Below are 21464 nucleotides of genomic sequence, written 5' to 3'. Positions count from 1 at the left end.
TTGAAGGTGTGTTACTGAGGTTTGAGGAATCAGAGAACTGGAGGGAAACATTGTCTCAGTAGAGCAGGGATATTCCTTAGCCCAGTGGTCTCCAACCTTTTTACACCCAAGATCACTTTTTAAATGACAGACCAAGCCAAGATCTACTGCCCCGCCCCTTCCTTGAAGCCCTGCCCTCTCTATTTTCCTCCTTTCCATCACTTGCTATCCCCAATCCTTATACTGCTGCTTTAAAAAAATAAATTCTGTAGAAAGAGGTTTTTCCAACATTTGGCCTGTCTAGACTGGACCAAATGTCAGAAAAAAAACCCTTCTTTTGGAAGCCACCTTATTCCTTGTGGAAAGAGGAATATAGGGGTGACCAAAAGAGCCTGTTTGCTCTTCCACTAAAAAAGCGGAAGAACAAACGCAACCCTGGATGCAGAAGAGTTTTTCTGGGATATCTCCAGAATCCTGAAAAACTCCTGCAGTCTAGCTGGACCCTAGCTGTGTTGAGACAGGATGTGTAGGCTCTGGGGTGGGAATGAGGGATTTGAGTGTGGGAAGGGGTGAGAGGTGCAAGCTCTGGGAGGAAATCTGGATGCAGGAGGAGGTGGAGAAGGGGACACTGGCTCGGGGAGGGAGCTCCAGGCTGAACAGTGTTGGGATATTAACACTAACAGCAAGCTTCCCGGGCTGAGCGCAGGTGAAGAGAAGTGGCTTCCCAGCCAGCTGGCCATGGTGCTCAGCCAGGGTGCACCAAGCTCCAAGTGGGCTGGTGCAGAGGAGAAGCTGGCTGGCCAGCTGGCTGTGGCCTTCAGCCCGGAGGAGGCTGAACCACACTCCAGCTGATCGGGCGGCTTCCCCTCTGCGCCTGCCCACATGGAGCTCGGTGCACCCTGGCTGAGCACCATGGCCAGCTGGCTGGGAAGCCGCTTCTCTTTGTTCCTGGCCGGCTGCCCTGCACTCAGCCTGGGAAGCTTGCTCCAGCACAGCTGGAGCTAGACGCAGCCTCCCTGGGCTGAGTGCAGGGCAGCCGGGCTAGAGGAAGAGAAATGGCTGCCTGGCCAGCTGGCCATGGCGCTCAGCCAGGGTGCACCAAGCTCCACGTGGGCAGGCACAGAGGAGAAGCCGCCGATCAGCTGGAGCGCGGGGCAGCCTCTTTCAGCTGAAAGCCACAATCAGCTGGCTGGGGTGTTTCAGCCCTCCCGACCTCCCAGCTCCCACCATTCCTCGCAGCTACTCACCTGTGTTGTTGCTCGGTGAGTAGCTGCTCCTCAAATGAGGAAATCTAATGTAAATGTACTGCACAGGCGCGCAGTTCAGAGAGGGCTCAAGAGCCCCTGAGATCTACTGGTAGCTCGCGATCTACTGGTTGGTGACCACAGCCTTAGCCCATCAAGGACCAAGGGGAATTTACCTGCAGCGCTTAGAAGGGGCTAGGGCTCAGACAACTTCCCTTCTCTACCATCTTCTTGCATCACTAGCAGGGACCTAAGTATCACAAAAACGGGGGCCAAGAGGTACTGTTCTATCTCTTGCCAAGAAAAGCACTATTTTGCCACAATTAGGCAAGACATTTATAAAAATGTTTTTAAGCTGGAGGTATATCTATTGCCATGTATATAGATAATTTTTTAAAACAAGATAGTCATATATCCACTCCCACAAGAGTTACTTACTTTACTTTTCTCTGGTACTCTCGAATTATAAAGTCTTCTTTTTGTGTAATCTGTAAAAACCTATTAAACACCACTCTGTATCTTGCTGCTGCCTCATATGAGTTACGAGGCCTTGAATTCACAGCTTCTGGAAAACGTATATTGGTGCCTATAAAGATCAGTTAAATAGAAAGTTCAAAATGTGCCATTAAATTGTAGGAAATAAGACATGTTTCTAATTTAGGTGATTTAAATTAAGCAACGATTATAAGACAGAGAGTCCCATTTGTTTAGATGGAATGTATCAACATATATGGCTCCGAGTCACTTTTATCCATTTCTCTTCTCCTCCTCCTCCCGCTTTCAGGCTATATTTATTCTTTCTACACTTTTTCCTGACCATCTCACCAGAAGACTACATGCTCCTTTGAGAGGAGTAAAATTACTCCTTGGGGACTCCATAGCACAGTGGTTCCCAACTGCCGGTCCACGAACTGGTGGCTGCCAGGCCTTGGTGATTCTGGGGGCTAGGGCCAGGTTATACAACTAGTGCCTACCCTCCTACCATGTGTCCTGCCCTGCGCCTCAGCCAACCAGCGCCAAGAAGGGACAGGGTAACCTCCTGGACATGGAAGAGCAGTTCACTCCGCAGCAGGAGGGCCATGCGGAGTCCAGCACAGCAGCCTTAGAGCAGCTGCAACTCAAGCAGCAGCGCTCAGCTGACAGCAGGGAGGCAGCACAGGGCTAGGGAAGGGGGAGGAGTGGGGCAGGTGCTGGGGGCTCATGGAGCAAAACTAATACTAGGGGGGTCTGGAGGCAGGGCTGGCACGGGGGCTCTGAGGGCATGGCTAATATTGGGGACTGGGGCTGGCACTGGCACTCTGGAAATAGGAGGCTGGCACAGGGTGGGGGGAAGAGGAGGGAGTCTGATGGTGGGGGGCTGGCATGGAGGGGATGTTACCAGTCTGCCAAGAGTTTGTGAATGGGTTTGCTGGTTCACAGTATAAAAAAAGGTTAGGAACCACTGATAGCACATGTGGCTCACCTCTATGAAGAGTGCCATGAGAACAGAGAAGATTAACTTGGGCAGAAAAGCTGTTCCTGCAGCAATGACCACTACAGGAGCACAGATGGAAAGGCAGATTTTAAAACTTTGCCTGCTGACTTATTTGCAGCTGCATAAGCACTTTTGCAATGAGGTGAGGAGAAGGACGACAACTAGTTTGTCATGCACCTTTCCCTCCCCGCACAACTGTAACAAGAGGGTAGATTTAAAGGGTAAGAAAACTGCAGTAATGAGACTCAGAATCCTGGTCTTCAGACTCATGCTACCCCACTAAAAGTAACTGTAAAGATGTTTGGCCTGGGGCTCTGAATCCCAACCTCTTCTCTACATTTTAGGGCCCAACTTGAAACATCTAGACTGCTATTTTTAGTAGTAATGCAATCCCAAACCTGTCAATCCAGACTTAGAAATTTACAACAGCATTACTCACTTTGCTATGTAGATATAACCTTTCCTGCCACTATGCTTATTGGACTACATGTCTCCTCACAACCAGGTTAAGAAACACTAACAGTCTCTCATAAGCTTCAGAGGGGTAGCCGAGTTAGTCTGTAACAGGAAAAATTTAAACAACAAATAGTATAGTAGCACCTTAAAGACTAACAAAATATGTAGCTGATATAATGAGCTTTGGTGGGCACAGCCCACTTCTTCAGATGACAAGAGGATTGGAAGTCCAGATCCAAGAATAAATAAGGGAAGGGGCGGGGGGGAATGGAGGGAAGGAAGAAAAAAAAAGAAAGACAGTGAGTAGATAACTTCATTCACAAGTTTAATTCTTATGCAAATAGTATGGATCAGGATATTGGATGGCTCGCACATTATCAACCAACGAAAGTGCTAATGGTTCTTGATGTCTGTGTAGAATCTAGTGCTGGTCATCTTCCTTCCCAAGTGCAAACTAATGGTTCTTATCAGTCTCTTGTAACTATTTAGTCTTTAATGTACTACTAGACTATTTGTTGTTTTTTAAGTTTTTCCTGTTACAGACTAACTCGGCTACCCCTCTGAAGCTTATCTACTCTGTCTCTCTTTCTTCCTCCCCTCCATTCCCACCTTCCCTATTTATTCTTGGATCTGGACTTCCAACATTCCTGTCATCTGAAGAAGTGGGCTATGCCCATGAAAGCTCATGATACCATCTACATGTTTTGTTAGTCTTAAAGGTGCTACTAAACTATTTGTTGTTTTTTAAGTCTCTCATAAGAGCATGAAGAAACTTGTTCCTCTATTCGGCCAGCAGATAACAGAGGGGTAATTTGGTTGTTTGACTAAATTTGCTCCAAAACCCCAACTTAGTCAATTTTAATACAGGTTGTACCTTTCTGAACTGGGACTCTCTGGTTTGGCAACATCCATGGTCCAGCAGATCCATGCTTAGCCTTTTGGACAGAGCCTAAGAGGCGCTGACTGGCTTACACTGGGCACGTTTAGGTCCAGCACTGCAGCTTAAGGCTTAATTTTTGTATTCATGCCAGTCAGTGTGAAAGAAGCTATTTGCATATATATACACACAACCACACCTTAAGTTGCAGCCCTCGGTATGTGCTGTGAGTATCATTGTGGCCCCCTGGGGCTTCAAGTTGAGCAGCCCTGATCTAGATCATCCCTGACAGATGCCTGTCTAATCTAGGGATGTAAGTTAGTAGCCATCTTCCTGTCAGGGCGGTTAACGTCCAATCTAAAATCTTCCTTGCTGCAATTTAAGCCCACTGGTTCTTGTCCTATCATCAGAGGTCACTTTAAATGCAGCATGCAAAGAGGGTAGGTCCCAGACCTGTGGCAAGCCAGAACTGAGACAGGCTTCTAGCCAGCCTGCTAAAAAATTTACTGGTGGGGGTGGGGGAAATTTGTATAGTCTATAGTATTAACCTGTAGACTTTTGCTTATAGGTTAATCACCTATACAATTACATCGCTAGTATTATCGGCACCCTTAATAAGTATACTTTTATGCCAATGTCTAAATCATTGATGAAGATATTGAACAGAATCTGTCTCAAAATTGAACCCTGTAGAACATCATTTATTGTGCCCTTCCTTCATGACTGTGAATCATTAGTGACTTCTTTGAGAACTGCTATCCAGCCATTTATGCACTCACCTTATAGTAGCCCCATTAAGTTGTATTTCGTTTGTTTATTGATAAGATGGTCATGAACGACTGTACCAAATGCTTTACTAATGTCTAGGTAATACCATGCCCACTGCTTCCCCCTTAGCCACAAGATTTGTTATTCTATCAGATTGATTTGACATGCTTTGTTCTTTACAAATCCATGCTGGATGTTACCTGTCGTTTTATCTTCCAGATGAATTCCTAAATTATTTGCTCCATTATCTTTCCTGGCACAGAAGTTAAACTGACTGGTCTGTAGTTTCCTGGGCTGTTCTTATTTCCCTTTTTATAGATGGGAACGATATTTGCCCTTTTCTAGTATTCTGAAATTTCTCCCAACTTCCATGTCTTTTCAAAGAGGACTGCTAATGATTCCGATACCTCCTCTATCAGCTCCTTGAGTATTCTATGATGCATGTCTTCAAGTCACCAGGGCCTGATGTAATCTAACTTTTCTAAGTTTTTTTTAAACTTCAACCTACCCCATTTCCACTACCATTCACTATGTTAGGCATCCAATCACCATCAATCTTCTGGGTGAAAACCAAAATAAAGAAGTCATTAAGCATGTCTGCTATTTCCAAGTTGTCTCTCCTCCCCCGTTACCCTTTATGTCTCTAGCTAGATTGAGTTCGCTTTGTGCCTTTGCCTTTCTAATCTTGCCCCTATATACTTGTGTTATTTGCTTATATTCATCATTTGTAATTTGACCTGGTTTCCGCTTTTATACAACTCCTTTTTGATTTTTAGATCATCTAAGATCTCCTGGTTAAACCAAGGTGGTCTCTTAGCATACTTTATCTGTCCTAAGCAGTGGAATAGTTTGCTTTGGGGCCCTTAATAATGTCCCTTTGATCATGAAATCAGAGTTCATGATTCTAAGGAAAGGTAAAAGGGAGAATAGCAAATGGATTTCAGGCAGGCAGACTTTAGTAAACTCAGAGCTGGTAGGCAAGGTCCCATGGGAAGCAAGACTAAGAAGAAAAACAACTGAAGACAGTTGGCAGTTTTTCCACTTTCACCCAACTGCCTTCCACTTTTAAATTTTCAACCCGTTCCTCCCTATTTGTTAATATCAAATCTACAACAGCTTCCCCTGTTGTACCTTTCTCAACCTTCTAAAATAAAAAATGGTCTCCAATGCTGTCCAAGAACTTGTGGGATATTCTGTGTCCCATTGTGTTAGTTTCCCAACGTATGTAATTTGCCTCTGTTGAAAAAAACTACATCGGCTAGTGCTATTGACACTCCGACAACTGGAGTCGCCAAAAGAAAGGCTGTGTGCTGCCCTCGCCCATCCCCCTTAGAAACACTCAGCTCCCATTGGCCGATTTCCAGTCAATAGGAGCCAAAAGATTTTGCTAGGGGGCAGGAGCAGCACTCAAAGCCTCCCTCTGCAACCAAACACCTGAAGCAGAAACCCACAGGGAGCAGCCAGTCGTTTTGAACAGCCTGGGACTGCAACAGGCAGGGAGCCTGCTTCAGGGACCTACAGGGCTGCTGGTTTGGAGCTTCCTTGGTAAGCACCTCCCAGACAGAACCTCCTTCCCTCAACTCCCTGCTGCAGGCCTCCAACCCCTCCTGCCCCAGGTCACCACCCAAACCCTTTGCACCCCTTTCCCTCAGGTCACAGCTCCCTCCCAATCCCTGAATTCCCTACTCCACTCTTCCCTCGGGCTAGAATCCTCTCCTGCACCCGTACCCCCTCCTAGTTTCTGCATCCTAAGCCCCAAATCAGAACTCTCTCTCAGACACCACACCCTTTATTCTCCTACCCAAATCTCCCTTCTGCAGCCAACCTCTGGCCTAGACTCTGCACTGCCTCCATAAAAAAAGTGCCCCACCACCACCAAAAATTATTCCCAACGTCTCGCTTAGAACCTTACACACCTTTATTGCTAAACCTTTATCACCCAATTACCAGTTCTCCATTTACAATAAACCCTTGAAGCTCTAAATGGATGCCATTCCTGTAACGAATTACATGGCACAAGAACATGAACGTAACTTTTAGCAGCAAGATCCAGGCAAGTGTTTTTTCTTAGGTACCAGAAAAAGATTAGATAAGTCAACCTCCAAATAAAATTAGTATTACTGCCTCATAGTATAACTGAAAACATGTCTAAAAAAAGAGAGACCAAATCTGAACCCATTCCATCCCAAGATCCAACAAAGATCTGGATCAACATCTTTAAAGATTTTTATAACAGATTAAGCCTTGAGTAGTTTCACATTTTTGTTTGCTTCATTCACAGTATTTGATCCAGTTTAAACAGAGACAAAATTTACCTTCACAGTCTGTTTTCATATCTTGTACCATTACATGTCTTGCAAAATGATACATTAGATGAATAAATTTGGGACCACCAGGACTAAGAAATAGTGAGGCTACAACTGGGGGAAAGTTGTTTCCACATTCATCCTAAGGAAATGAAATTAGTTACTATTAATACATTCTCCCAAAAAGTGACTGTCAAAGCAAAAACTAACACACATTTAATTCCATACAAGAACATGGTAATGGGATAAAGGTCTTTAGCTGCTACATAGTGATAGGATATTGATATTTAGGCCTGTGTATAAGGCCTATAGGTTAAGAATTTAGATGTATTCTTACAGAGGTATACAAAACAAAGTATCAAAATCACAGTCTACCTGTATGATAGTTTGAGACCATGCTTTTTGGCTAAGGCTTTTGGCTAAGCAACATGGGCATCCAGAAAGATATTGTTACACTCTGACATATTTCAATATGACAGGTTTGGAATAAGACAATTTGGGGCTGTTAGAGGATTCAATATATTGCCTCCAGATAAAAAGGAAGAGCCTATAAGAGTGAAAGAAAGCTAAGGCTGATAGCTTTATCTGGCAAGGACCCATTTAAAACTTGGGATGGTGAAATCTTCATTTTGTTCTCTCTCTCCCACCCCCACACCCCATCTCTCTATTGTTTATTTGCATTGCCTCTGCAGAATTATACAGCAGGCAAAAATAATTTTGTTGTGTATATCCCACCTTAATTGGTTTACAATTCTCACTTTAGTTTAGGAGTTGATAGTTACATTTCAGTAGAATAATTGAGAATATAGTAGAGAATATTACTGTATATTTTGCGGACAAAGAGGAAGTAAGTGGTAAAAACAAGGGAATAAGGAAGAAGGTGGGAGAGGAAACTGGATTCATGCTTGTTGGAAGCGGACCCCAATAAATATCAAATTGTTTGCAACTCCGGACTTTGGTTCTCTATTCAAGTGAGAGAAACCAAAAAAAGTGGGAGGGGTGAAGAGATAAACCCTCCAACAAAACTTTGAAGCAAATCCAGTCTGTGTGTTGTAAAGAGTACACAGTTGAGACACGCTAATTTCACAAAAGTTTGGATCCCCTGTCTGTATCTCCAGGATAGGAACATTTCCACACACACCCCTCTCCACCCCCAGACTATAGTTGGGATTAACTATGGATACGACAGGACAGCAGAGGAAGCCTAACCGCCTTCCTACCCGACAGGTACAATTACACTGCGTACTGGAAAATACCTTAGGCTATGTCTAGACTGCAAGCCTCTTTCAAAAGAAGCTTTTTCGAAAGATACTTTCGAAAAAGAACATCTAGACTACAACCAGTATTTTTTAAAAAGCAAGCCACTTTTTCGAAAGAGCACCCAGGCAGTCTGGATGCTCTTTTGAAAAAGCACAGTTTGCATTACATAGCACCTTTTTTCGGAAGAGCACTTCCGAAAAAAGGCGTTATACTTCGTAAAACAAGGTTTTCCTGCAGTCGAAAAAAACTGCCGCGTTTTCAATTTACTTTCAAAAGAACGTGGCAGCAGTCTAGACGCAGGGGAATTTTTTTGAAAAAAGGCCATTAAAAAAAAATAAAAAAGCCCTGTAGTCTAGACACACCCTTAGTCACAATTTCTTTTTTATTTTGCATGACAAAGGCACTCACTGTACTTTAACCTTTTCTTCCATAATTTTGCATAGTAGCCATTAAAGAAAGGGGTTAGCATCTTGTGGCATGATAGAAACCCTCCAAGCCTGAAGGCCATGCTTTACAAACCTCATGTAGACACAAGTTATGGCAGTGGAAAGACCCAGGATACAGTGAGGAAACTGATTTAGCTTGGAGCCTATTTATCATTTCTATTCAAGAAGCTTGATTAAACTTCAAAAGCTTTGCCCTTACCTAAAACAGACTAATATTCTACACCTGAGAAGTTTCTTATAGCAGTCAAATTGCATTCTCAGTGTCAATGTCTTCTACAATAGCTGTACATAAATGGGAATATACATTACTTATGTTGAAATAAACTGTTCCCACCTTACCCTTTAAGAAAATCTGTTCACCAACAGATTTGTCTGATGAATGACACACAAAAAACTAAGTGTGTGGCTAGGGATATAAGCAACCAGTCGACTGGCCGATAAGCACAGGCTTATTGGATAGTCAAGTCACTATTCCACTTGTCACTTTCTCTCCCCTTCTTGCCTCTGTATCAGACACAGCGAGGGGAAAGGGGGGCAGTAGGAGCCGGCTTAAAAGCCGGTTCCCCCAGCACCATCTCTGCAGCAGGAGGATGGCAAGGGAGGCAGAGGCGAAGCGGGAAATGTCACGAGCCAGTCTGACTGCTGTGCCTCTGCCTTTCAAATGGCATTTTAAAGGCAGAAGTGGTGCAGCGGGAACCTGGGGCGAGAACGGCTCTTACTATATTAAAAAGGCAGAGGTGCAGCCAGGATAGCAAATGCCCCACCGGATGGCAAATGCAGTCAATGGAAATTCCATCAACTACTCAATTAGCTGATTAATCAAAATTTAACATCCCTATGTAGGGCTATAGCTTTTTGCACCCATGATGCCCAAATTTATCATTTTCTTTACAGTCCTCGGCTTTAGCATTCCATATTGTAACTTTTAGTTCAACTCGTTCTAAAAAAAATATATACCTATGCCATATTGTACTTGGGGAAGTTAGGTTCTTTGTGGCAGGTGCTTTGTTTAATAATCTAAAATGCTACTTACACATGTGGCACTCTAGACAGACAAAAATCCACTGCAATGATCATCTCATTCCTGCCAATACTTACTGAAATTTCTTTTAGCCATTCACAGCATTGCCTCCTGAATTCAGTATCTCCCTTTTTATCCAGCGGAGGGCAGCAAGATCTTCCCATTTCAAAAGAAGAAGAGTCGGTTTCAGTACATTTGTAATATAATCTAGTTTACCTCTTAGTTTAAGTATACAGACGAAAAATGCAAAGGTGTGTAGTGATTCTTTTTATGAGGGAGATAAAGGAGGGGAGAGGTAATGGTACTCAAAACTATGATTAAAGGATACCTGGAAGTTTGCTAAAATGACTAGCAGTGAAAACTGTTCACTTGCACAGATTTTTGCTATAAAGATTCATCGTTAATACATTACAGGGAGAGCTGGTAGTGCCACCTACAGTTAAAGCTGCCCTATTTCCAACTTATAAATTTGCCCAGCAGCTTAAGTTAAAGTTAAAGGTGTCTGCTTTAAAATAAAGTTTCTAATAAAATACTTTGCCTGACAACCAAATTAAGGAAAAGTCTTTGGCCTGTGATTAAAAAAATGCTTAGTCATTTTAATGAGAGAATTCTATGACTTGAAGCTGATACAGCCAACCCCTGCTCTAGTGAAATTTTAAGTAACAGGGCCTGCTAAACATTTTCCTCTGGCTCACCATGTCCCTCTGAGCTAGGTCCAGAGGAAAAGTGTGCTCTAGCCCAGCAAGGCACTCAGGCAACCTGCCTGCCTGCCATAGCCCCAATCACACTGCTCCTAGAAGCCCATGACCAGAGGTTGCTGTCAACTGTGTCTCTGCACACCTGTTGGGGAAAACACAGGACAGCAGGTCTCTGCACACTGCCTGCCCCCTCCTCCAGCCTCATAGCTCCTATTGATCAGTTTGGATGGTGCTTTGGGAGAGGCAGCACAAGGAGACCTGTTGCCCCCTACAGCTTTGAGCAGCATGGAACCTTTATGGCATGCAGTCAGCCTGCTTGCCCACTGTGCTGGTATCTCCCAGTCAGAACCTGTACCTGATACACCTTCCTGCACTCCAACCTCTACTGCAGGTCAGAACCCCCTCCTGTACCTAAACTCCTGGCCAGACCTTGCATCTCCTCCTGAACCCCAATCCCTGCCACAAGCTCCCTTCTGCACCCAAACTTCATGCCTGATTCCACTCAGCCTCCATTAATAACACAGAAAAATGCTTCCCATTACCACTTACTAAAATTCTTCGCGTGCCCTCCCCCTGCAAGAATTTCCTGCCCCAAAACTAGGGGGTGAAGAGATGTGCCTTTTGCCATCACTATGAAAACTTCCTCAAAATTGTCTGTTACGACAACTGCTGTAAAAATCTTATGTAGGTAAATTGTCTGTTGTGCATTAAAAACTGAAATTTAAGTGTGAGAATCCTACACAGATTATGTATTGTAAGTGATTTTTGTAACACATTCTCCAAAGGCATTACCTTTACCCCAAAGATTATTCCTACTGAGTATTTACAGAACATGGTTATTGGTTACACAAAAATTGTGCGTACCGGAAGACATCCATTGAGCGTGAGTGATCCAGTTTAGTCAACAAGAAGTGCACAACCACTTGAAAAGCATCCCTGTTCGGTTTGTCAAACATGTTCCTGATAGATATGAAGTAGTTAGTGAAAACAACCAAAACTAAATGAATCTGAAGCATTCAAACAAATGTAGGGCTGTGTGAATTTCAGTGTTCAAAATCCCTGAAATTCTTTGGTCTGCAAGTTTGGCCAAAACCCTTCTAGATTATTTTAACAATTTTTAATCCAATGCAATGTTCTAGTCTCCCTAATAATATTTATACAATTCCATTAATAGTGTTTATTCTGTCTTGAAAGCAGAGGTATGTCAGTTCAGTGCCAACACACTACCAAAGTGACTGTTTCCATATAAATTGCTTCCTTTCATGTTAAATCCACACACCAGCTGTTGCTATTTCCAAAACTCATTCATTCTGACAAATATCTCTCACACTATTATTTGTGAGAAACAACCCAGTGAAAAGCCCATTTAGTTTACGAGGGATCCAGTGCAGGGCACAGTGAAGCCTACTTGCTCATGTGAAAAGGCCTTTCTACATACCAACCAACAATCCACATCTCACTGATTGATACCCACACAGACAAGACTGCAACGACAGCAAGCTCCATGTTGGCAGATAAAGGGTCAGTGCAAGAAACGTGCTGTCTCAGCAATTCAGAAACAAGCTTCTTCAAGACACCAAGTGAGAACAGACACCACCCGCCCTGCCTTCAAGGTGGGAGACATCATCTGTCATGGCCAGGACTCCCAGGAGATGGGGGGGGGGGAGGGCAAGAGAGCCAGGCTTTCTGCAGGGCAATGATAAGATTACCAAACACCTGAGTTTTTCCAGATATTGCCTCTTTTTGGAGGCTCCATGTTCCATCTGGGCAGGTTTTTCCAAACAGAACAGGCACAGATGTAACCAGAGCAGACACCGCAGCGCAGACATAGCCTCGACCGGTCTGCTTTCTGACTGGCCCTTCCCGTGCATCGACAGCAGCCCTGGCGAGACCCCCCCCTCACCCCCCAGAACAGCCCGGTCGGTCCTCGCGCTAGGAAGTGGAATCGCGCCCCGCCTCCCGGGAGCATCCCCCGCTACCCCCCTTCAGCCCCTTCTTCGCCTGTCCAGTGGCCGCGTTTTGGAAGGCTGGAGCCGGGTGGCAGCCACGAAGCGCCTGCGCCCCCAGCCCCGCCCCGGGGGGGGGGGGGGGGACCACGCCCGGCGACACCCGAGTAACACTTCTCCCGCCCGAAGGGTCCCCGCCCCACAGCTCGCAAGCCCCCGGGCTCGCCGTAGCCTGCGCACGCTGCTGAGGGATGGGGGCCCGGCTGGCACGCGCGGCGCCCCCCCACTCACACGCCCAGGCTGAGGTGGGGGCTGAACTTCCCGGCGGCGGCGGCAGCGGCGCCCGGCTCGAAGCCCAGCGCCAGCAGGTAGAGCCAGAGATGCTCCTTCTCCCAGGCGGGCGGCGCCACCGGCAGGGCGCTCATGCTGAGGGGCGGGCGGGACGAATCCGAGGGCTCGTCTCTCCCGCGGGGCAGTGGCTGGCCGCTGCCGCTTCGTGTAACCCGCCACAGAACGAGCCGCGGGCGCGCAGCGTCATAAGAGCGCGCCCGCCGCCGACCAATGAGAGTAAGGCGAGGAAAAACTCTCCCGCGCAGCTGGAAGGACTAACGGATTCGAGGAGGCGAAACTGTAGGTCCCAGCAGGCCGTGCGGCGCGCTTCCTTCCATGCTGGGGGAAGCATCGCCTGCTGGGAGCTGTAGTCCAGGCCGCGTTGCCTTCTGGGAGCTGAATGGTTAGCAGGCGCTTCTACGCGGAAGCCACTGTGCTGGTCACAGGCGGCACGGGGCGGGGATTCCTAGAATGAGCCTGTCGCGGGGGCTTTCCAAGCACCAATAACCCTTCAGAACTGCTCTTGCGTCACAGACCATCAACCTCTCCCCCCCCCCCCATACACCTATAAAGATTACACATTAAATAGTAAAAACTGAAAAAACAACAAATAGCCTGGTAGCGCCTTAGGGTACGTCTACACCACAGTGTTATTTCCAAATAGCTTATTTCACACACAATGTGAAACACAACATGCATTTTGCTATTTCAAAATAGCACGTCCACACTGGGTGGACGCTGAATCGCATTTAAGATCAGCTGGAACCAGTTCCAGCAGGGCTCCCCGTCAGGACTTACTGCGTGGAGCTGCTGCCTGACGCTATCTGAGGTCTGTGCTTAAAGGGACTGCAACACCCCACCCCCACGACAGCCAGTTCTCAGGTTTCCCTGCTTGCTTGTCTACCTCAATGAGGGACAGCAAAGCATTTTGTCTCAGCATGCTCTTGTTGCCCTCACTCGGGACACCACAGCACTCTGGTGCTTCTCCTGGACGCGTTGCTGTGAGCCTGGCTGCACTTTCTGCAGGCTGCCATCTGGGAGATCCATCGGGTGGTGTCAGTATCCAGGAGGCCCTGTGGGAGAGCTTCCACCCTGAGGAGCATTAAGAGCCTCTCTGGTCTGCCCCACTGGGGGCTTGTGCCTCATTCCTCCCTCACGTCCTTCCACTTACCCCCTCCCTAACCCCCCTTCCTGATGTCAAATAAAATACACGTATTTTCATGAACACAAACTCTATTTAACAAAACTGGTGGGGGAAGGGAATGAAACTCTGGTGAGACTGGAGAAAGGAGGCAGGAGAGGGGGTGAGAGAGGGGAGGGGGAAAGCTGGGAGGAGGGAGCTGGAAGGGGGAAGCAAGGCGGAGGGGAAGCTCAGGGTTGGGGGTCTCGCTGAACCAACTTGATTTTCATGAGAACCTGCTCCTGGGTTCGCATATGGCCTTTGGTGGCCATGTTGGCAGCTATCCTGCCATAGATGGCCACGTTCCTCTGTCTAGTGCAGAGTTCTTGGACGTTGGGGGCATCCCCCCCAAACCTGAATAAGGTCCATGATCTCCACCCTGGACCAGGAAGGTGCCCGCCTTCTCCGGGCCCTGGCAGGCTCCTGGGAGCTGACAGACTGCTCCTATGGAGCGGTGGAGGGCTGGCTGCCAGTGGCTTGCTGGCTCATGTTTTGCGGCCACTGATCGGGGCAATGACTGCTGGCTCTGGGCTGGCAGGATTGGAGCTGGCACAGGCACTGTGGCCAGAGTCTACTCCTTTAAGGGCTCCAGGGATGGGGAGGGACGGAAAGAGAGAAGTGTTCTTGGTTGAGGCTGGAGTGGCCACCAGGGTACCCTGGGAAGGCTGGAGGCCTCCTATTTCGAAATAAGCTATTTCGAATTTGGCGTTATTCCCTGTAGAATGAGGTTTACCAAATTCAAAATAAGCACGCTGCTATTTCAAATTTATTTTTAAATAGCGGTTTGGCTGTGTAGACGCTAGGAAAGTTATTTCGAAATAAGGGCTGTTATTTCAAAATAACTTTGCTGTGTAGATGTACCCTTAGAGACTTAACAAAACATGGAGATGGTATCATGAGCTTTCGTGGGCACAGCCCACTTCTTCAGATGACGGGAGTGTTGGAAGTCCAGAACCAAGAATAAATAAGGGAAGGAAGCAGGGGGTAGGGGAGGAAAAACCAACCCCTGCAATCAACCCCAGATCCAACTCTGCCTGCACATCTATACAAGTGATTTCACCACGGGACCCAACCACATCAGCCACCAGATCAGAGGCTCATTTAATTGCACATCCAGTAATGTGATCTATGCCATCAAAAGGGTTGCCAGATAGTTTCACAAAAATGGTAGGAAAAACATTGGTTGAGCAAAAACAAAAAACAAAACAAAACAAAAATCACACACACACAAAAGAGTCACGGCACCATTAAATCCCCAAGCTCCTTCCTCCCCCACCAGCTGTGGCATGGGAAGAATGTCCCAAGCGGCCTTCCGTCTGAGAAAAACAGCCAATACCGGACACCTGGCAATCCTAGCCATCAAATGCCAGCAGTGGCCCACTGCCATGTATATTGGACAAACTGGATAGTCCCAATGGGAAAGAATTAATGGACATAAATCAGATACCCAAAAAGGCAACACATAAAAACCTGTTGGGGAACACTTTAACCTCCCTGGACACTCATTAAGGGATCTACAAGTTGCTGTTTTGTTTCAGACCAATTCCACAAGCCAAATACACAGAGAAGGATTGGAACTCCACTTCATTCTCAAGTTTAACTCTCATGCAAATAGTCTAAATTGTGATATCTGATGGTCCACACATTATCAACCAATCAGCCAATGAAGGTGCCAATGGATCTTGATGTCTGTGCAGAATCCGGTGTTAGTACTCTTCCTTTCCTAGTGCAAACTAATGGTTCTTATCAGCCTCTTTTAACTATTTATTCTTTGAGGTGCTAATAGACTATTTGTTGTTTTTTAAGTTTTTCCTGATACAGACTGGCTCAGCTGTCTCTTAGAAATGTATCTATCCAATGTCCTCTTCACCTCCCCCCTCCAATTTTTTTCCTTCCCACTCCTTCCCTTATTTATTCTTGATTCTGGAAGTTTTTCCTGTTACAGACTAACATGGCTACCCCTCCGAAACTTTGGAACATTAAAATGTGTGACACTTGGTGCCCATTAACTACACCTCCCTCAGCTATCCAGAGAATCATAGAATCCTAGGGCTGGAAGAGACCTCAGGAGGTCATCAAGTCCAGCCCCCTGCCCAAAGCAGGACCAATCCCAACTAAATCATCCCAGCCAGGGCTTTGTGAAGCTGAGACTTAAAAACCTCTAGGGATGGAGATTCCACCACCTCCCTAGGTAACCCATTCCAGTACTTTACCACCCTCCTAGTGAGTGTCCTAGAGCCTGAGCAACTCCAGAAAAACTGGACTTATTGCCATCATTTGGAATATTTTAATACAGACAGGGGCGGCCTGTGAGCCTAGGCAAACTAGGCAGTTGCCTAGGATGTCACCGGCCCAGGCACCTGATGATGACATCGCAGGGTGCCGGGGCGCCCCGTGATTACATCACGGCCATTGACGGCTGTGCAGGCGAGGGCGCCGATTGCGCCTTCCACGCCAGCTGCCACAGCCGCCCTCACGCTGCTCCTGAATACAGATAGGTCAATGGATGTTAGCAGTCATGTGCACGATTAACCAATAAGCCTCGGTTTACCAGTTAATCTCTAGACTATACACTGCCCCCCACCCCACACACACACCTGTATCAGAGGCAGCAAGGAAAGGGGGATGCCTGTGCTGCTGGCTCCTGCACGGCCATTTTTGCCCAAAAACTTTGTAGTGTAGACAGAGCCTCAGAGAGGTGGCTTATTCACACCACTAAGCAGTATAACTTCTTGAGCAACATAAACTGTAGTATGTACATAGCCTCAGGGAGATGGTGTGACGGCACATTGGGGATCCCCGATTCTGCACCCCCATAGCAGCAAGAACAGACTCTGCCAGCCAGTAGAATAGAGAGGGTTTATTGCTTCTCCAGGCTACAGCATATCATAGGCGTGATGTGGGTCTAAGGAGTCAGGGCCAGGCAGCCGTAGATCCCTTGGGGTGGGGTGCCTAGGCCCCTAAACTCCCAGCACTCCGCTTAATCTGTTCCCTTCATGTTTCCCAGCCAAAAAAACGGACTCCTCCCAAAACTCACTTCCTTTGTTCAGTCCCTGCCCACAACAGGTAGGACGGGTTGGGTCACTGTCTACGTGACCTCAGGCTCCTCAGCCGACCCCCCACGCTGGGCAGTGCTTACAGACACAGGCCAGTAGGGGTCACTCACAGCCCAAACACAGCAACCAGTGAATGCCTGACCTGCCCAAACAGAGTGTACTGCATGCCCACTACGTCACAGATGGATTAACTACAGTGATGGGAGACCTGTTCTTGTCACCGTAGTGAGCGTCTACACTGAAGAGCTACAAGAGCAGTGCTACCGCTATAGTGTTTTAAGCCAGTAAAAGTCATTCATGACAAATTGTTCTAATACAAACATATAACTTTGCAAATAAAATCATCTTATATTGCAACAAATATAATCAGTCCACCTCTGGCTCTGTGAAGATGCATGCAGAATACAGCAATTTTGTTTCTTCCACAAATGAGTATGTGTGAGCCCCACAAGTGAGACTGTCACTTGCCTGCTTAGGGTCAGATTTAGCTCAGTGTATGTCAATTTATGAATTGGACACCCCTCTGCTCCTTTCTAAATGCATCCTGTCCCCTGCTTCAAATAATTAAAATGAGAGTTCTTTAGACAGGAATTAAGTATGAGACAACAAAGAAATGCAACCACACCAATTCTAAGATTTATAGCTCAAACTTTATTTCAAGGCATTTCAGTGACTAGACTTCAAAGCTTTCACAAAAACCAGAAAGTACATTATGATAGAGTAGGGGTGTCAACATCATTCTATAGCAAGAGCCTAATCAAAATCAGTGGGCCTGGTCTACAAGATTAGCACCATATAAAATCCACATGACTTCCCAATAGTGATAGTGGGATTTTTGCACAAAGAACCAGGATAGTAACATAACATTGATTGGGGCTAATCCTGCTGTATTCCTCATATATTCAAAACTCCTGCTGAAGTCAATGGTGTGTGCAAGAAGAGCAGTATCAGGCCATTAGTTATTAAAGTTGCCCTACTTGATCACTCAGCAAAAAAGATGGTATGTGTGAGTTCCTCCTCTGTCTTTGTTTGCCTTTTGACCATGATTATTTATATCATTTCCCCTTTGTTATTTTGTTTTCTCCTTTTCTCTCTTTTTTGTTGCTTTTTATTCCTATTTCTTTCTCCCTTTTTATTCTCTGTGTTCTTATTTGTATTTCCTTCTGCACTTGGTCCCATGATTGTACTTTGGGGCTCTTCTAACTCAAACTCCCATCCTTGGTCTCCCCTGGGAAACAGAAGTACATATACATGGAAGGAATATAGAGGGAAACGGAGTTATTTCATTATAAACACTTCCTATAGAGGGACACTGTTTCAAACTCTGGTGACAGAGTCCCATCAAAACTGACTAGGATCCCATGGTCAGCCTGTAATCCTTTCCAGCAGCAAAGAGGTAGATGCAAGAAGTGCTTTACACATAGACTAAAAGAGGGAAACTTTTATCAGCAAATCCTAGTCCGTTTCCTTTTGCTGACAGCCCTTTGTGTAAAGTGCTGTTTTTGGCTGTTGCTGAAAGCAAACCAAATAGCAAAACAGTTTTAAATAGATGTGCACCTCAACTGGCTACACTGATAGCAGGCTTGCAGGATTAAAGTTTGATACCCATGCTATAGAGTTATGCTAAAATGCAATCCATAAAAAAAGAGATGCAAATCAGAATTTCGATGCAGCTAAATGAAACAAAATTGATCCAAAACTGTACATTCCAAGAGCTATATAGATTTCTTTTTAAACAGCAGAAATATAAGTTAACATGGCAAAAAAACCATATAAAATCAAAAGAACAGTTTTGTGCCTGATATTTATTCAGCTCTTGGTCCCATGCTGATAGGGCCGTTAGTGCGTGAAAAATCTTGCTGGTCTTCCTCATCCAAACCCAAAATGTCTGGAATATCATCAGATTCTGAGGACAAATCGGTGATAGTGAAATCTGGCACCTGAAAAGGAAAAAACCCACATAAAGATTAATGTAAAAAGTGAAAAGACCTGATTTGCAAAAAGCTGAGCACTCAAAGACTCCAACTGAAGTCAACCAGAGCTGCAGTCTGAAAATCAGGCCCAAAGTATTAAACAAATCACACATTCTCAGTCTTATTTTAGATAGATACGGTGACAAACATCTTAAGAAAGATAAATGAGTTGATTAACAGATATATTCTTATAACAAAGGTGGAATAGAACTGCACTCAATACAGAACATTTCATAATACTTTGAGATGGTATGTTAAGAAGGAGGTTGTCTAATAAGATTGATCTCTTGCAAAGACTGTATGTATACTGTACCCATCAATTTAGAGATGTTATATATAGCTATGTCTAGTCTATGGAGTTTTTCCGGAAAAACTCCTTCATGTCCAGGGAACGTGTCCACTCTTCCGCTTTTTTTTGTGGAAGAGCAGACGCGCTCTCTCGGAAGCCCTGTTTTCCTCCTCCAATGAGGAAGAACGGTTCTTCTAAAAAAGGGGATTTTTCAAAAATTTGGCCCAGTGTAGATGGGCCAAATTTTGGAAAAGCCTCTTCCAAAAAAACTATTGGAAAAAGGTATGCAAATTGCAAAGAGCAATTTACATACCTTTTTCCAATATAGCCCGATAGTGCAGACATAGCCTATGTTTGCTATATCACCTTTGTCTTCAGGCCACTTCAAAACTCAGAGGGGAATGAGGTTTGGGAGGGAAATGTCATATAAAGGTGCTAAGTGGAAAGCCTGTTTATTCACAGAACAAATACACCATAAGTGATCTCAATACAAGCTCTTCTACATTGCACAAGCAGTATGTGTCAATTTTGCTCTGAAGAAATCACACGGGGAAGTGATTGCCTGAAAATTGAAATAAATTAACATTTCACAATAGTTTGCTAAGAGAAGTCTGTATTTGTAATGGATTCACACTGATCAACATTTTAAGAAATAAGACTATATGGCTAAACTTCCATTTATAAAAGTTCAAATCTGTCACCAAGTATCTTGAATTGAGCTATTAATAATATACATTTAAATCGACCACCATCACCTCAACAGAACTAACACGATCACATTGCAAGTGCGGAATATACATTGCATCACTCATCTGTTTCAATTATTTGTATATGTAGTTTATGCAGTTGGTTAGTAAAACATTGAGCATGTTTGGATGTTGGGCCAAATTTTCAGAAGCTAATTAGGAGCCTGATTTTCATTCCATTCAGTGAAATATGCATATTTAAGAGCATGGGAGCATTTGAAAATGTGATTTATGCTAGCTGATTGAGGCATTTTTTTTAATTTTACCCAATCACCACAAAGTAAATATATTTTTCAGTTTGATGCAGAGTTGGCTTAAATGTAGACAAGCTGAGAAAAACTCAGCTATAGCATTTGTACAGCAACTGCAATATGTGTACAGTGCTTAAGTTTACACAGAGGCTGTGTCTAGATTGGCATGATTTTCCGGAAATGCTTTTAACGGAAAAGTTTTCCGTTAAAAGCATTTTCGGAACAGAGCGTGCAGATTGGCACGGACGCTGTTCCGCAAAAAGTGCTTTTGCGGAAAAGCGTCCGTGCCAATCTAGACGTGCTTTTCCACAAAAAAGCCCCGATCGCCATTTTCGCGATCAGGGCTTTTTTGCGGAAAACAAATCTGAGCTATCTACACTGGCCCTTTTGCACAAAAGGGACTTTTGCCTGAACGGGAGCAGAATAGTATTTCCGCAAGAAGCACTGATTTCTTACAGTCAGTGCTTTTGCGGAAATTCAAGCGGCCAGTGTAGACAGCTGGCAAGTTTTTCCAGAAAAGCGGCTGATTTTCCGGAAAAACTGGCCAGTCTAGACACAGCCCCCGGAAAAAACAGCAAGCAAATACCAATACATTTTCTACTCTGCTTGAACTATTTTAAACATGATGCTAGACTGAGAAATAACCCAGTTATTTATTTCTCACTGGGAAGATTGTTCTTCAAAAGGACTATCTTGATGGCATTGTCTTGTGTGCTATGCAGCATACTATGATCAGTTCTTGTTATCAGGGATGACACATTTGGAACAGGGAGACATGGACCAAAGAAGTAAGTGGGCTCCTCATATTATTCAGCCACCTCTGTAGTTAGTGGAGATCTGGATCTGAAACTGACTTACCAGGTAGGGAAATTGGCATAGGGCTCTAGAGATATGAGCATCCCCCAGTATAATAAAACTGGTTTCAAAAGACCTTGTCATCATCCTGGGCCTCAAGCACTTCACACAAGTAGTGCAGCATAAAAAATATAGCAGCAATTGACTAGTTTTAGATAGAGCTTGATCTTGCTTCTAATGCGATCAATAGCATTAAACCCACCGACTCCAAATGGCAACAAGAATGAGGCTCCATCCCTCTATTGGGATGAAGCCCCATTCTCTCATTATTCTGCAGAACCCTAATGCATAAAAATCCACAGTTATAAA

At 45.1% G+C, this 21464-nt stretch overlaps 2 protein-coding genes across 6 annotated transcripts in view; both read right to left on the bottom strand.

Annotated features, from left to right (window-relative positions):
• The window catches only part of HAUS6 (HAUS augmin like complex subunit 6), a 31434-nt gene extending 18341 nt beyond the window's left edge, over nucleotides 1–13093 (bottom strand). The window contains exons 1-5 of the mRNA XM_075931507.1: nucleotides 12767–13093; nucleotides 11394–11489; nucleotides 9909–9987; nucleotides 7114–7246; nucleotides 1662–1809 (exon numbers count right to left, since the gene is read on the bottom strand). Of these exons, the coding sequence (XP_075787622.1) occupies nucleotides 1662–1809; nucleotides 7114–7246; nucleotides 9909–9987; nucleotides 11394–11489; nucleotides 12767–12900 (590 nt within the window). The 5' untranslated portion in view covers nucleotides 12901–13093. The remainder of the gene's footprint in view (nucleotides 1–1661; nucleotides 1810–7113; nucleotides 7247–9908; nucleotides 9988–11393; nucleotides 11490–12766) is intronic.
• A 4576-nt stretch (nucleotides 13094–17669) lies between these two features.
• The window catches only part of PLIN2 (perilipin 2), a 34779-nt gene continuing 30984 nt past the window's right edge, over nucleotides 17670–21464 (bottom strand). For 4 of the 5 annotated variants that reach the window (XM_006129985.4, XM_025188169.2, XM_075931502.1 and 1 more), the window contains one exon: nucleotides 17670–18981. In XM_006129985.4, coding sequence (XP_006130047.3) covers nucleotides 18847–18981 — 135 coding nt within the window. In that variant the 3' untranslated portion in view covers nucleotides 17670–18846. The remainder of the gene's footprint in view (nucleotides 18982–21464) is intronic. The other variant, XR_012904616.1, reaches the window with a different exon arrangement.

The sequence above is a fragment of the Pelodiscus sinensis genome, chromosome 6 (assembly GCF_049634645.1).
Source record: "Pelodiscus sinensis isolate JC-2024 chromosome 6, ASM4963464v1, whole genome shotgun sequence".
In the NCBI taxonomy this organism is placed as follows: domain Eukaryota; kingdom Metazoa; phylum Chordata; order Testudines; family Trionychidae; genus Pelodiscus; species Pelodiscus sinensis.
This window is presented reverse-complemented; position numbering and strand designations above follow the sequence as displayed.